General features: G+C 46.9%; 1 protein-coding gene across 7 annotated transcripts in view; it reads left to right on the plus strand.

The window, feature by feature from the left end:
* LCA5 (lebercilin LCA5) overlaps positions 1 to 13,020 on the plus strand; it is a 92,035-nt gene that overhangs the window by 30,826 nt on the left and 48,189 nt on the right. For all 7 annotated transcript variants that reach the window (XM_033939854.1, XM_033939848.1, XM_033939851.1 and 4 more), the window contains exons 4-5: positions 5,988 to 6,125; positions 12,198 to 12,294. In XM_033939854.1, coding sequence (XP_033795745.1) covers positions 5,988 to 6,125; positions 12,198 to 12,294 — 235 coding nt within the window. The remainder of the gene's footprint in view (positions 1 to 5,987; positions 6,126 to 12,197; positions 12,295 to 13,020) is intronic.

Raw genomic sequence — 13,020 nt, forward strand, 5'->3', positions numbered from 1 at the left:
TAGGCTCCCTGCGCTAAAAACCACTATTGCGGTTTAGTAAAAGGGGACCATATTGTAAAATATAGACAGCAGATATAAATTCAGAACTGTGCATAGTAAGTGAAGGGAAGTTTTCATCTCTGGGAATTTACCCAGTTAACTATTAAGTTATTTGGGCAAATTCCTTTGAAAACTGTGGTAATACTGCCTCCACTTTGCTAAATTTAAAATCAAATCATTTTTCCTACCTTGTCTGGTGATTTCTGGTTGCACTTTCTTCTTCTGACTGTGCATCCAATCTTTCTTCCCTTCTATCAGCCTGTGTGCTTTCTCTCCTCCACACCTCATTCCCTCCCCCAACTTTTTCTTCCTCTCTCCCTGACCTTTCTTTCTTTTTTTTCTGTTTCTCTTCTTTCCTTCCGTTTCCCTGCCTGCCCCCTTTCTTTCTTTCTCCCTGCCGTTCCCCAAGCCACTGCCACTGCCGCTGCCATCGGGGAACAGGACCCACCAATGGATAACAGGCCCCAAAGCCGACGCGGACGCATGCTCTCCCTGACGTCAATTGTGCAATCGGAGAGGAAGTTCCGCCCAGCCAGGCAGCGATTGGCTGGCCCGAACTTCCTCTCCAACTACAGAATTGACGTCGGGGAGAAGAAGACTTATCGGCTCGATAGATTAGATCGCCAAGACAAAGTGAGTCCTGGGTGATCGACTCACTTTGCCTTGGCGAGCTACTGGCGCCCCTGCCTCGGGCCCCCTGTCAGCTCCGGGCCCGGCGGCCCTGCGGCACACCAGGCAACATCTCGCGGCACACTAGTGTGCCGCGGAACAGCGGTTGAAAAACACTGCCGTAGACTATTAAACAAGATGAAATCGATGGGGTTAGGTGAGAAACTAACTGCATGGGTCAATGATTGGCTGAGTGGAAGACTTCAGAGGGTGGTGGTCAACGGCACCCTCTCTGAGACATCGGAGGTGACTAGCGGAGTGCCGCAAGGATCAGTCCTGGGACCATCTCTTTTCAACATATTCATAAGGGATTTAACCCGGGGGCTTCAGGGTAAGGTAGCACTGTTCGCCGACGACGCCAAACTGTGTAACATAGTAAGTGAAAGCAGTCTCAAGGGTAGTATGACGCAGGATCTGATCATGTTGGAAAACTGGTCCTCAACATGGCAGCTGGGCTTCAACGCTAAGAAGTGTAAAGTCATGCATCTCGGCAGCAGAAATCCATGCAGAACATACACCTTGAATGGAGAAGCACTAGCTAGGACTTCAGAAGAACGGGATTTGGGAGTAATCATCAGTGCAGACATGAAGGCTGCCAAACAAGTGGAGAAGGCCTCATCTAAGGCAAGGCAAATGATGGGATGTATCAAGAGAAGCTTTGTCAGCCGCAAGCCTGATGTCATAATGCCACTTTACAGAGCCATGGTGAGACCTCATCTGGAGTACTGTGTGCAATTCTGGAGGCCACATTACCGTAAAGATGTGCTTCGAGCCGAGTCGGTCCAGCGGATGGCCACTAGAATGGTCTCCGGACTCAAGGGTCTCTCATACGAAGAAAGACTGGGCAAATTGCAGCTCTATACTCTAGAGGAGCGCAGGGAAAGGGGGGACATGATTGAGACATTTAAATATGTCACAGGACGTGTCGAGGTGGAAAACGACATCTTCCTTCTCAAAGGACCATCGGTCACAAGAGGGCACGAACTCAAACTCAGAGGAGGGAACTTTAATGGTGACACCAGGAAGTACTTCTTCACAGAAAGGGTGGTGGATCACTGGAACAAACTTCCGATGCAGGTGATCAAGGCCACCAGCGTGCTCGACTTTAAGAATAAATGGGACATCCACGTAGGATCACTACGAGGGTCGAGCTAAAGAACTACCGTATTTTCGCGGATATAACGCGCGCGTTATACGTGATTTTACGTACCGCGCATACCCCTCGCGCGGTATATGCCTGAGCGCGGTATACAAAAGTTTTTAAACATAGTTCCCACCCCGCCCGACGCCCGATTCACCCCCCCAGCAGGACCGCTCGCACCCCCACTCCGAACGACCGCTCGCACGCGCTCCCACCCGCACCCGCATCCACGATCGGAGCAAGAGGGAGCCCAAGCCCTCTTGCCCGGCCGACTCCCCGACGTCCGATACATCCCCCCCCCGGCAGGACCACTCGCACCCTCACCCCGAAGGACCGCCGACTCCCCAACAATATCGGGCCAGGAGGGAGCCCAAACCCTCCTGGCCACGGCGACCCCCTAACCCCACCCCGCACTACATTGCGGGCAGGAGGGATCCCAGGCCCTCCTGCCCTCGACGCAAACCCCCTCCCCCCAACGACCGCCCCCCCAAGAACCTCCGCCCGTCCCCCAGCCGACCCGCGACCCCCCTGGCCGACCCCCACGACACCCCCACCCGCCTTCCCCGTACTTTGTGTAGTTGGGCCAGAAGGGAGCCCAAACCCTCCTGGCCACGGCGACCCCCTAACCCCACCCCGCACTACATTACGGGCAGGAGGGATCCCAGGCCCTCCTGCCCTCGACGCAAACCCCCCTCCCTCCAACGACCGCCCCCCCCCAAGAACCTCCGACCGACCCGCGACCCCCCTGGCCGACCCCCCCACCCCCCTTCCCCGTACCTTTGGAAGTTGGCCGGACAGACGGGAGCCAAACCCGCCTGTCCGGCAGGCAGCCAACGAAGGAATGAGGCCGGATTGGCCCATCCGTCCTAAAGCTCCGCCTACTGGTGGGGCCTAAGGCGCGAGGGCCAATCAGAATAGGCCCTGGAGCCTTAGGTCCCACCTGGGGGCGCGGCCTGAGACACATGGTCGGGTTTGGCCCATGTGCCTCAGGCCGCGCCCCCAGGTGGGACCTAAGGCTCCAGGGCCTATTCTGATTGGCCCACGCGCCTTAGGCCCCACCAGTAGGCGGAGCTTTAGGACGGATGGGCCAATCCGGCCTCATTCCTTCGTTGGCTGCCTGCCGGACAGGCGGGTTTGGCTCCCGTCTGTCCGGCCAACTTCCAAAGGTACGGGGAAGGGGGGGGGGGGGGTCGGCCAGGGGGGTCGCGGGTCGGTCGGAGGTTCTTGGGGGGGGGCGGTCGTTGGAGGGAGGGGGGTTTGCGTCGAGGGCAGGAGGGCCTGGGATCCCTCCTGCCCGTAATGTAGTGCGGGGTGGGGTTAGGGGGTCGCCGTGGCCAGGAGGGTTTGGGCTCCTTTCTGGCCCAACTACACAAAGTACGGGGAAGGCGGGTGGGGGTGTCGTGGGGGTCGGCCAGGGGGGTCGCGGGTCGGCTGGGGGACGGGCGGAGGTTCTTGGGGGGGGGCGGTCGTTGGGGGGGGGGGGTTTGCGTCGAGGGCAGGAGGGCCTGGGATCCCTCCTGCCCGTAATGTAGTGCGGGGTGGGGTTAGGGGGTCGCCGTGGCCAGGAGGATTTGGGCTCCCTCCTGGCCCAATATTGTCGGGGAGTCGGCGGTCCTTCGGGGTGGGGGTGCGAGTGGTCCTGCCGAGGGGGGAGAAGAATCGGACGTCGAGGGGGGGCATCAGGCTTTCAGGATGGGGACAGGACTTCAAGGGGGGACAGGCAGATCTTCAAGGGGGGACAGGCAGACCTTCAAGGGGGGACAGGACTTCAAGGGGGACAGGCACGGAGAGGCGGGGCAGTGCACCGAAAGTCAGGGCGGGTGAACGGTGAGTCGGGGCAACCAGAGGAGAGTCGGGGCAGTGCACCGAAAGTCAGGGTGAGTCGGGGCAACCAGATGAGAGTCGGGGAGGGCGAAAGGAGAGTCGGGGTGGCCAGAGGAGAGTCGGGGAGAGCGAAAGGAGAGTCGGGGTGGCCAGAGGAGAGTCGGGCAGCATGCGCGTTATATGCCTGAGCGCGGTATAGAAAAGTTTTTGTACATATCATCGTGATTTCTGCGCGCTATACCCCTGTGCGCGTTTTACAATGGTGCGCGTTATATCCGCGAAAATACGGTAAGTCATTAGCACCCAGACTTAATGGGGTGGGTCAGTAGAGTGGGCAGACTTGATGGGCTGTAGCCCTTTTCTGCCGTCATCTTTCTATGTTTCTATATCCAGGAAATAATGAATATTATTCGTTAGGCCAATCAGTGAATGTTCCATATTATGATATTTGCGAAAACCTGTTTGATTGGGATGCATAACATTGGTTGATTCAATGAAGTCAGAAACCTGATTGAATATCAATTTTTCAGTCAATTTAGCTAAGAAGGGGATATTTGCAATTGGACGGTAGTTAGAAGGGTCATTTTTACTGATTTTTTGGTCTTTAAGTAGAGGAATGATAGTAGAGGTTTTCCAAAGATCAAGAACTGAAGCAGTATGTAGGCTTTTTAAGATAATCGTGTGAATGAAAGGGCCAAGGAGATGAAAAATTTTTTTTAAATAGTATGGATGAAGGATTTCGGACCCAGAACTTTTTAAGTTTATTTGAGAGAAAAGTGCTTTGATATCGTTAAGAGAAGGAAGTCTAAAGTTTGAACATTTAGCCGTTGGAAGGTGTTCTCTAGTATGTTTGCTAGACGGGCTGTTACTTTTATTTGGAAAAAATGCATTTCGGATGTTATTGATTTTCTGGTTCAATGCATCGGCAATATCTTGTGCTTTCAAAAGGGATATCTGAGTTGTAGTATGTTTTGTATTGAGTGATGTAATAGATTTTAAAATGTTAAATAAGGTAGCAGAGTTTTTTGCTTTATGAATTTTTTCTGAATAAAATTTATTTTTTGCCTGATTGATTTTAATTTTATATATGGCTGCCTTTTCTTTAAAATTTAGAAGATTTTTTTGGGATTTAGTATGACCCCATTTTCTTTCCAGTGCTCGAAGTTGTTTTTTTAGAAGATGTAGTTCGGCCGTATACCATGGATTAGACAATTTTCGTGGCGATATGGATTTAAAAGTTATTGGTGCTTTAGTGTCTAAAAGCAGTTGTAAGGAGGAGTTCCAGCATGAAAGTTGATCTTCTATTGAGTTAGACGTGTCATTGATAGTGGATACATCAAAGAAAGGTAAGATATCGGTTTCTTCTAAACTGGCAAGATCACGATATGAGATTAGCTTGGATTCAGTTTGAGTTATGTGTGTTATTAGACTAGGAAAGGAAAGAGTAGTAGATATGAAATAATGATCAGACCAGGGTACTGGGGTAACTAATGGAACAGAACAATCGATATATTGAGATTTAGGAGAGAAAATCATATCTAAGATATGATTTGCTGAATGAGTTGGACCTACAATAGTTGGATACAAATTTAACGAATGAAACATATGTAATATGTCCTGATTATTGGTATCAGAAGCATTATCAAAATGGATGTTGAAGTCGCCTAAGACCAGAGGGAATAGTGAAGCCGAGCAAAAATCAAAAATGAGATCTTGAAGTAAAGTTATTTTGTTTTGCCCTACTGGTGGTGGAACATATAGTAATAAGAAGTTAAGGTTAATCTTTAAATTGAGTTTGAGGTGAAGGTATTCAATAGTGGCATTTCCATTAGATTGATCACTAAGATTAATTAGATTAGATTGGAATATCACGGCAAGACCACCGCCTTTACTATTTAGGCGATGGTTAAAAACATAATCATAGTTCGGGGGACAACAGTAAGAAAGATAAGCTTCCTCACCATCCGAAAGCCAAGCTTCTGTTATGAAAAGTATATGTAATCCGTGATGGATAATAGCGTCTTTTAAAAGAAGGTTTAATCAATAATTATGAATGTAATGTTTATATGATATTTTTGATTAGAATATCTGTGGGAAGGGTGGGTGGTGGAGGGAGTAAATTTATGTTTTTAAAATCAAGCTTATTAGGATTTTTATATACCGCCTATCAAGGTTATCTAAGCGGTTTTTACAATCAGGTACGCAAGCATTTTCCCTGTTTGATCACTGAATTGTGTCTACCCACTTTGTAATACTACTCTGTTCTAACAGCTATGTTGTCTGTCTACATGTTTTGACCATTTTCTAAATCCAGGATCTGAAAAGAAACCTGGAGCTCAGTAATAGCAGTTTCCAGAGGCATCTGCTTGGAGAGAGGAAGAAGGCATATGAGATTATGGAAGAAAATAAAACTCTGCAAGAGGAGCTCCATCGACTAACCCAGAAGTTAAAGGTAAAATCTCTAACTTCTAAGGCACACACAAGTAGCTCTTATAATGGAAGCTGAGATGATAGTACAAAAGAAATAGCTAGAAAAGCTCTGTCAGGGATAGTAACTAACATCATGGAGAAATATTAGAAAAATGGCATCAATCATGACATGTGTTTTTTCACTTATGGAACATGTCTAAACCAGAGAGAGAAGCGTTGGTACATCTAAGAAGTTTGGAAAATATCATTCGCCATTCCGATAAAGATGGGGCCATAGTGATTCAAGATAGGGATCAATACACTTCTGAAATTCTACATCAGTTATTTGATGTGTCTTTATAGCTTCCTCTTCATGGTGATCCTACAGAAGAGCTTTGAGAAGAAATTAAAGAGGTAGCAGCTCTGGCTCTCCAATAAGGTTTTTTGACACAGAATGAATTTAAATTTTTGATACAGCATATTCATGTATTCCATTTTTTTATACATTTCCTAAAATACATAAACATGAGTCACTGCCCCCAGGTCAACCAATAGTGTCGGCACAAAGTTCCTTATTGGAAAGAGTTAACCAATATGTAGATTATTTTTTTAATCCTTGGATCTCTACTACTAAATCATTCATACAGGATACAACTCATTTCTTGAGAATTTTGCAACAGCATTGTCCTTCGAATTCTACAACATTAGTGACCTTGGATGTATAGTCTATTTATACAAACATTCCTCAAGATAAGACTTTGCACGTTCTCATCCTGTCCTTTTGAGTTTTTTGATTGACTTATTGAAGATTTCCTTGAAGAAAAACTACTTTGAATTTCTTTTTTTTTTAATTGAAAAGCTTTTATTGAAAAACACTCCAAACAGTACATAACAATTGCACATGTAATGCAAGAACAAAAATACATAGAGCAAAATACCACATTCCAGAATAGCACACATAATTAAAGTCATCAACATAGACATGTGAAAGTCCTACAAACTAATAAGAACAATCTAGAATGCCCACCAAAACACAGCCAATACCCCCCCCCCACCCCCCAGGGACAAAACACAATACCTACAGCTCTCAATATGGTTGAGAGATAGTCACTTCCAAACAGATACCAAAAATTGGAAAGGAATATGGTTATGGGATCCCCCCAAGCATCGCCCATCCATTCCAACTCCAAGGCCAACTCAAAGCCCCTGACCACCCCTACCACAAACCCCCACAGAAGCCCGAAAATTGCACCACACATGAGCATAGCCATGTAGTTTACCATGCCGCAAGGCCGTTAAGTGATAAAGGTTCTGCCAATTAAGCAAACGTTGCTCCACCAGGGCCCACGTGGGAGGGAGCGCCCGTTTCCACAAAGAGGCAATGGCCAATCGAGCAGCAGTGAATGCCAACTTACAAAACAAAGAGTCACCCCCAGCCAGATCCAATTGATGCCAAAACAACAAGGCGTGTCGCCAATCGGCCGGTATCTGGACATCTAGGATCCGGGACACCCGAACAAAGACCTCAGTCCAGAATCCACACACCTGTCCACACTGCCACCACATGTGAAAGTAGGTGCCCACTTCCCCACAGCCCCTCCAACATAGAACACTCGCACCTCCCCGCCAACGAGCCACAACCTGAGGGGCTCGATCAGCAAAGCAGCAATACCCGCCGAGGAGATCTCCGACCATATGTCACCCCAAGTGTCCCAGGAAATAGCCGAACCACAATCATCTTCCCAGGCCCTCATGTAGGGAAGGGGTGCCCCCCGACAGTTAAGGCACCTAAATACCGCAGAGAGAGCTCCCTTCCGAAGCACTGGACCCAATAGCAGCTCAAAGGGCATCTTACCACCCCTCAAGTCTCCCAGAAGACCTGAGGTCCTAATATAATGGAGAACCTGTAGGTAGGGGAACAAATCCCTTATCCCAAACCCAAACTTACCCCTGAGTTCTGTAAAGGGTCTAACACCGCCCTGGACCGGGTCCCACAACTGTCCCACACAAACTAAACCCCGTGTCTCCCAGTCTGCAAACACTCCCCCATCCCTTCCCGGTGGAAAGTCAGGGTTGTGTCTCAACGTAGTATACCAGGAATGTCGCCTACTCCCCAATAAACAAGCTCGGGTCTGATTCCATACCCTCAAGGAAGTCACTACTGAGGATACCCCCCCCTACCAGTCGCGCCCTACCAGGCACCCACGGCCTATGTAACAAAGGCACCCCATCACTTAAATTTTGCTCAATTACCACCCACGGTTTCGGCGTCTGCGTCTGCCATTCTAAAAGGGCGCGCAGCTGAGCAGCCTGATAATATTTCACCACATCTGGGACCCCCAACCTCCCATCCCCTCTCCCCATACATAAGACCTTCCTACTCACCCTTGGCCGCTGACCAGCCCAAATAAAATTAAAGATATGCCTTTGAACCCCCTCTAACGTTTTTCTACCCACCCAAAGAGGCAATACTTGGAATAGGAACAACAAACGAGGCAGAATCATCATCTTCACGATGGCCACCCGGCCCAACCAAGAGAAATACAGATCTTTCCAATTAAGCAAATCTTGGCGGATACGACGAAAGAGTGGAGGAAAGTTAAGGTCATATAAATCCACTCCCGGTGGTCCAAAATAAACTCCAAGATATCGCAATGAACGCTGAACCCACCGAAACGGATACCGGTCTCGGAGATAGGATACCCGGTCAGCAGGCAAGTTAATGTTGAGGAGCTCCGATTTGCCAACATTAACCCGAAATCCCGACACCGCACCATAAATATCCAACTCCCGCAATATAGCCGGCAAGGAGGTCGCAGGTTCTTCCACCGTGAACAAAATATCATCCGCAAACAAGGCCAACTTAAAATCCCCTCCCGGCACCGTAACCCCCTTAATATCCTGATTCATCCGCACTCGCTGCGCCAGGGGTTCCACCGTCAAAGCGAAAAGGAGCGGGGAAAGCGGACACCCCTGACGTGTTCCCCTTGCCAGAGAGAAAGTCTCCGAATAACCACCATTCACCTTGATGCAACTCAAAGGTCCACTATATAGGACCCGAATCCAGTCCCGCATTCGTGGACCCAAACCCACAGACTCCAGGACCTGAAATAAAAAAGGCCAAGCTACCCTATCAAATGCCTTCTCAGCATCGATAGACAAAAACACCGTTTCTCGCCCCCCCCCCGGCCCGATCATACAAGTTATAGACCCTACGATTATTATCACCCACCTGTCTGCCTACCACAAAGCCCGACTGATCTGGATGGATCAGCCGAGGGATCCAACTCATCAATCGGTCCGCCAAAATTCGCGTGAAGATCTTAATATCAACCCCCAGCAAGGATATCGGCCTGTAGGAAGCACATTGGAGGGGATCCTTCCCCTCCTTAGCCAACACCGTCACTCCCGCCAAGTGCATGAAGTAGGGGAGGGTACTATTCCCTTGTAAAGAGTTAAGAAAACGCAACAAAGGAGGCAGTAGCAGATCTTGAAAACATTTGTAGTACCGAACGGTGAAACCGTCCAACCCAGGCGACTTACCAAGCTTCATAGAGCGCAGCGCACTACGAGCCTCAAGCAATGTAAGAGGGCGGTCCAACCGCGCCACATCAGCCTGTGCAATCCGGGGCAACTCTGCTGAAGTTAAATAAGCATCCTGGTCCCGCAAGGGCCCTGGATCTTCCGGAGTATAGAGTTGGGAATAATATTCCACAAAACGGGCACGGATAGCATCCTCAGTCTGTAACACTTCCCCAGAAGCCGCCCGGAGTGAAAAGATCTGGTTGCGCGTCTGTCGCACCTTAAGACGGTATGCAACCAGTCGACTAGCTTTATTAGAAAACTCAAAATATCTCTGTTGGAGGAGCTGTAAGTTATGGTGCAATCTGTCCAAGTCTAAAGCCTGGAGATCCCGACAGGCCTGAAACAAGTGCTCCCGCAGTTTCACATCCCAAGGAGAACGCTTATGCAAACTCTCCAACCTACCAATCACAGTCAACAGGCCCGCTGCATCCTCCCGCCGCTTACGCTGTCGGGCCGACGACAGGGCTATTAATCTGCCCCTAAGGGTAGCCTTTAACCCCTCCCAAACCGCTTCCAACGAAGCTCCACACTCCACATTTACATCTAGATATTCTTGTATCCACCCTTCAATCTGTGTTCCCACCTCTGGGTCATCTAAAAGACTATCATTAAAACGCCAAAATTTCCGTCCCGAGCCTCCACCCACCCCCTGGAATCGCAACCACACCGGGGCATGGTCCGACCACGTGAGGGACTCAATCCCCGCGGACTCCACCCTCCGGAGTAGTCCCCGCTCCACAAAATCATAATCAATTCTAGATATGAGGAGTGTATTCCCGAAAAGTAAGTATAGTCCTTAACCGAAGGATGCAGCCACCTCCAGCAGTCCACCACATTCAGATTGGCCAATGCCTCCCGCAACAGTTTACGATCCCTTCTCCCATAATGATCTGCCCTCCCTGAGTTATCTAAATGAGGGGTCACTGTAAGATTGAAATCCCCACCAAAAACCAGGGCTCCCCCCTTAAACTTGAGGATCCGAGGGACCAACTCACGAAAGAAGGTCCCCTGACCCTCATTAGGGGCATATACGTTTACCCTACTTTGAATTTCAATGAACTTTTTATCAGCAATGTTAGGGGACATGGAGCAACGTATGCACCCTCATCGGCAAACATATTTATGCCTCCCTTGACTGTTCAATGCTAACGGACAGATTCTGTATACGTCACTGCTATCAGTCACCTAAAAAACATCTGCCAATCGCGTGTCAATAACACAATGGTGCCGTATACAGAATCGTGCCTCTGGGCAAGATAGGTGCTGGAAATGTAGGCCAGGGCTTTCCGGGCCTATTTTTCCTGTGCCTATCTATGCCACAAATCGTGCTTACATAGGCTCTTTCCAGTACCTAATGCCATTTTGGGTGTTAGTTACGCCCATAATGGGGTTAGACGTGATTCTGGTACCTTTTATTTAGGCACCAGTAGGCGCTAGAACATCGGGGGTTTTCACCATTTCTAACAGTGTTTGTCAATTAATTTAAGCACTGATAGGGTGGCTACCTGTGCCTAAGTTTTGGTGCTGGTGATAGAATTTCCACGTAAGTGACTTTGGTGCATATGTTATGTGTAGTTGCCAGTTATTGATTCCTTTGATTCACATGCTGTTATTTTATTTTTATTTTTTTTAATTCTTTATTCATTTTTTTATGTTACAACAAGTGTAGCAATTAAACTCATATGAACTTAAGGATACACACTTGATTATCTCTCATATAAGCATAAAGTTTAACATTTCATTACAAATTAATATTCTATAATATTTTAAATATTATGTAAAAAATCTAAAATTTAAATCATTCTAATTGAATATAATAATCCCCCACCCCTCCCTCCCTATTCAATAATAAATAAAATCATCCTTACTGTGAAAACTATTCAAATACTCATGTATTATATAATAACAACAAGTAAAACCCACCCCTTTTCCCCCCTAATCAAATATCTTATCATGGGAAAAGTTAATCATTCATTACAAAAATCTGTTAATGGTCCCCAGACTTTCTGAAATTTACTAATATAACCTTTTTGCGTTGCTATTGTGAGTTCCATTTTGTATATATGACACACAGAATTCCACCAGAAATTGTAATTTAACCTGTCATACTTTTTCCAATTGTATGTTATTTGTTGTATTGCTACTCCAGTTAAAATAAATAAAAGTTTGTTGTTATGTGACGAGATTTGACTCCTTACTCTCATAGTTGTCCAAATAAAATAGTATCATATGTCAAGGCTACCAGATTTTCTAACATCCTATTAATTTGGCCTCACATGCTGTTATTTTAAAAACATATGCAGCACTTGACACCTAACATTTATTTTGGGTGCCAAGTTGTAGAATTGCCTGGTATGTCTTTAGTGTTTTTACTGTAACCAAGTGTATTAAGCAGAATGTTTACTTTATATAAGAAGTATAAATGGCTGTCACATGCATTCTGGTCTATCGACTGCAGATCATTTTGTGTGCATCAGTAAACATTAATATAATCCTGAAATATTCTATTTATCTATATGTTCATGTCTAGGAAAAAGAAAAAGAACTTGATGCAAAAAATATATATGCCTTTCGAATGTCAAAGTCATCCCCCAAGAAAGGAGCAGATGTTACACCTAGGAAAAAAGGTGATTTAAAAAAAAATCATATCGCTGCCAAATGTGATTGTGATTCTGATAGCTAAAGAAATGTTCTACTTTTACTATAATTATTGCAAGACAAAACAAGTTATTATTTCTTCAGATTTGCCTTGCCCAAGACCTTTGGTTTCCAGTGATGCCATGGCAAGTGCTGCAGAATTCGATATTGCCTGCAGAATCAGAGAAGACCATCAGTACTGTCCCACTGTTTATTGGTTGCTTTGTTTTTCCATACCACATCCTTTCCCATTACTGTCGGCCAACTCTACGATGCTACCTGTTCTTGCCCTTCTCTTGCCACAAAACTTACTCTTTTATGACCCTTTCCCTTCTGGACTCCCCATCCCTACCTCTTCCTTTTTCTTCTGATGGGTGGTCAAACTATCTTCTTTCTCTTCAATCCTATCCTCACACAGTCCACTATACACATAATTGGATTCTCCAGAATGCCAATACCCAGATGTCCTTTACTACCTTCCTGTTCCTTGATTCTTGCACTACCTCCATAGGCCCTATTTTACTAAAAGAAATAAGGAATTGACTGACACACCTGATCCTTGGGAAGAAAAGTCTAAGGAGATGGGGCAAATCTACAGATTAGTGAATAAATAATGGACATCAGTATGAGCCCTTCATAAGTGCATGAACATAAACCTCTGGCTCAGGCAATATCTCAAAAGGTGACCAGCACCAGACCACAGTCTAAATGAGAAT

Source organism: Geotrypetes seraphini, chromosome 3, assembly GCF_902459505.1.
Source record: "Geotrypetes seraphini chromosome 3, aGeoSer1.1, whole genome shotgun sequence".
NCBI classification, from domain to species: Eukaryota; Metazoa; Chordata; class Amphibia; order Gymnophiona; family Dermophiidae; genus Geotrypetes; species Geotrypetes seraphini.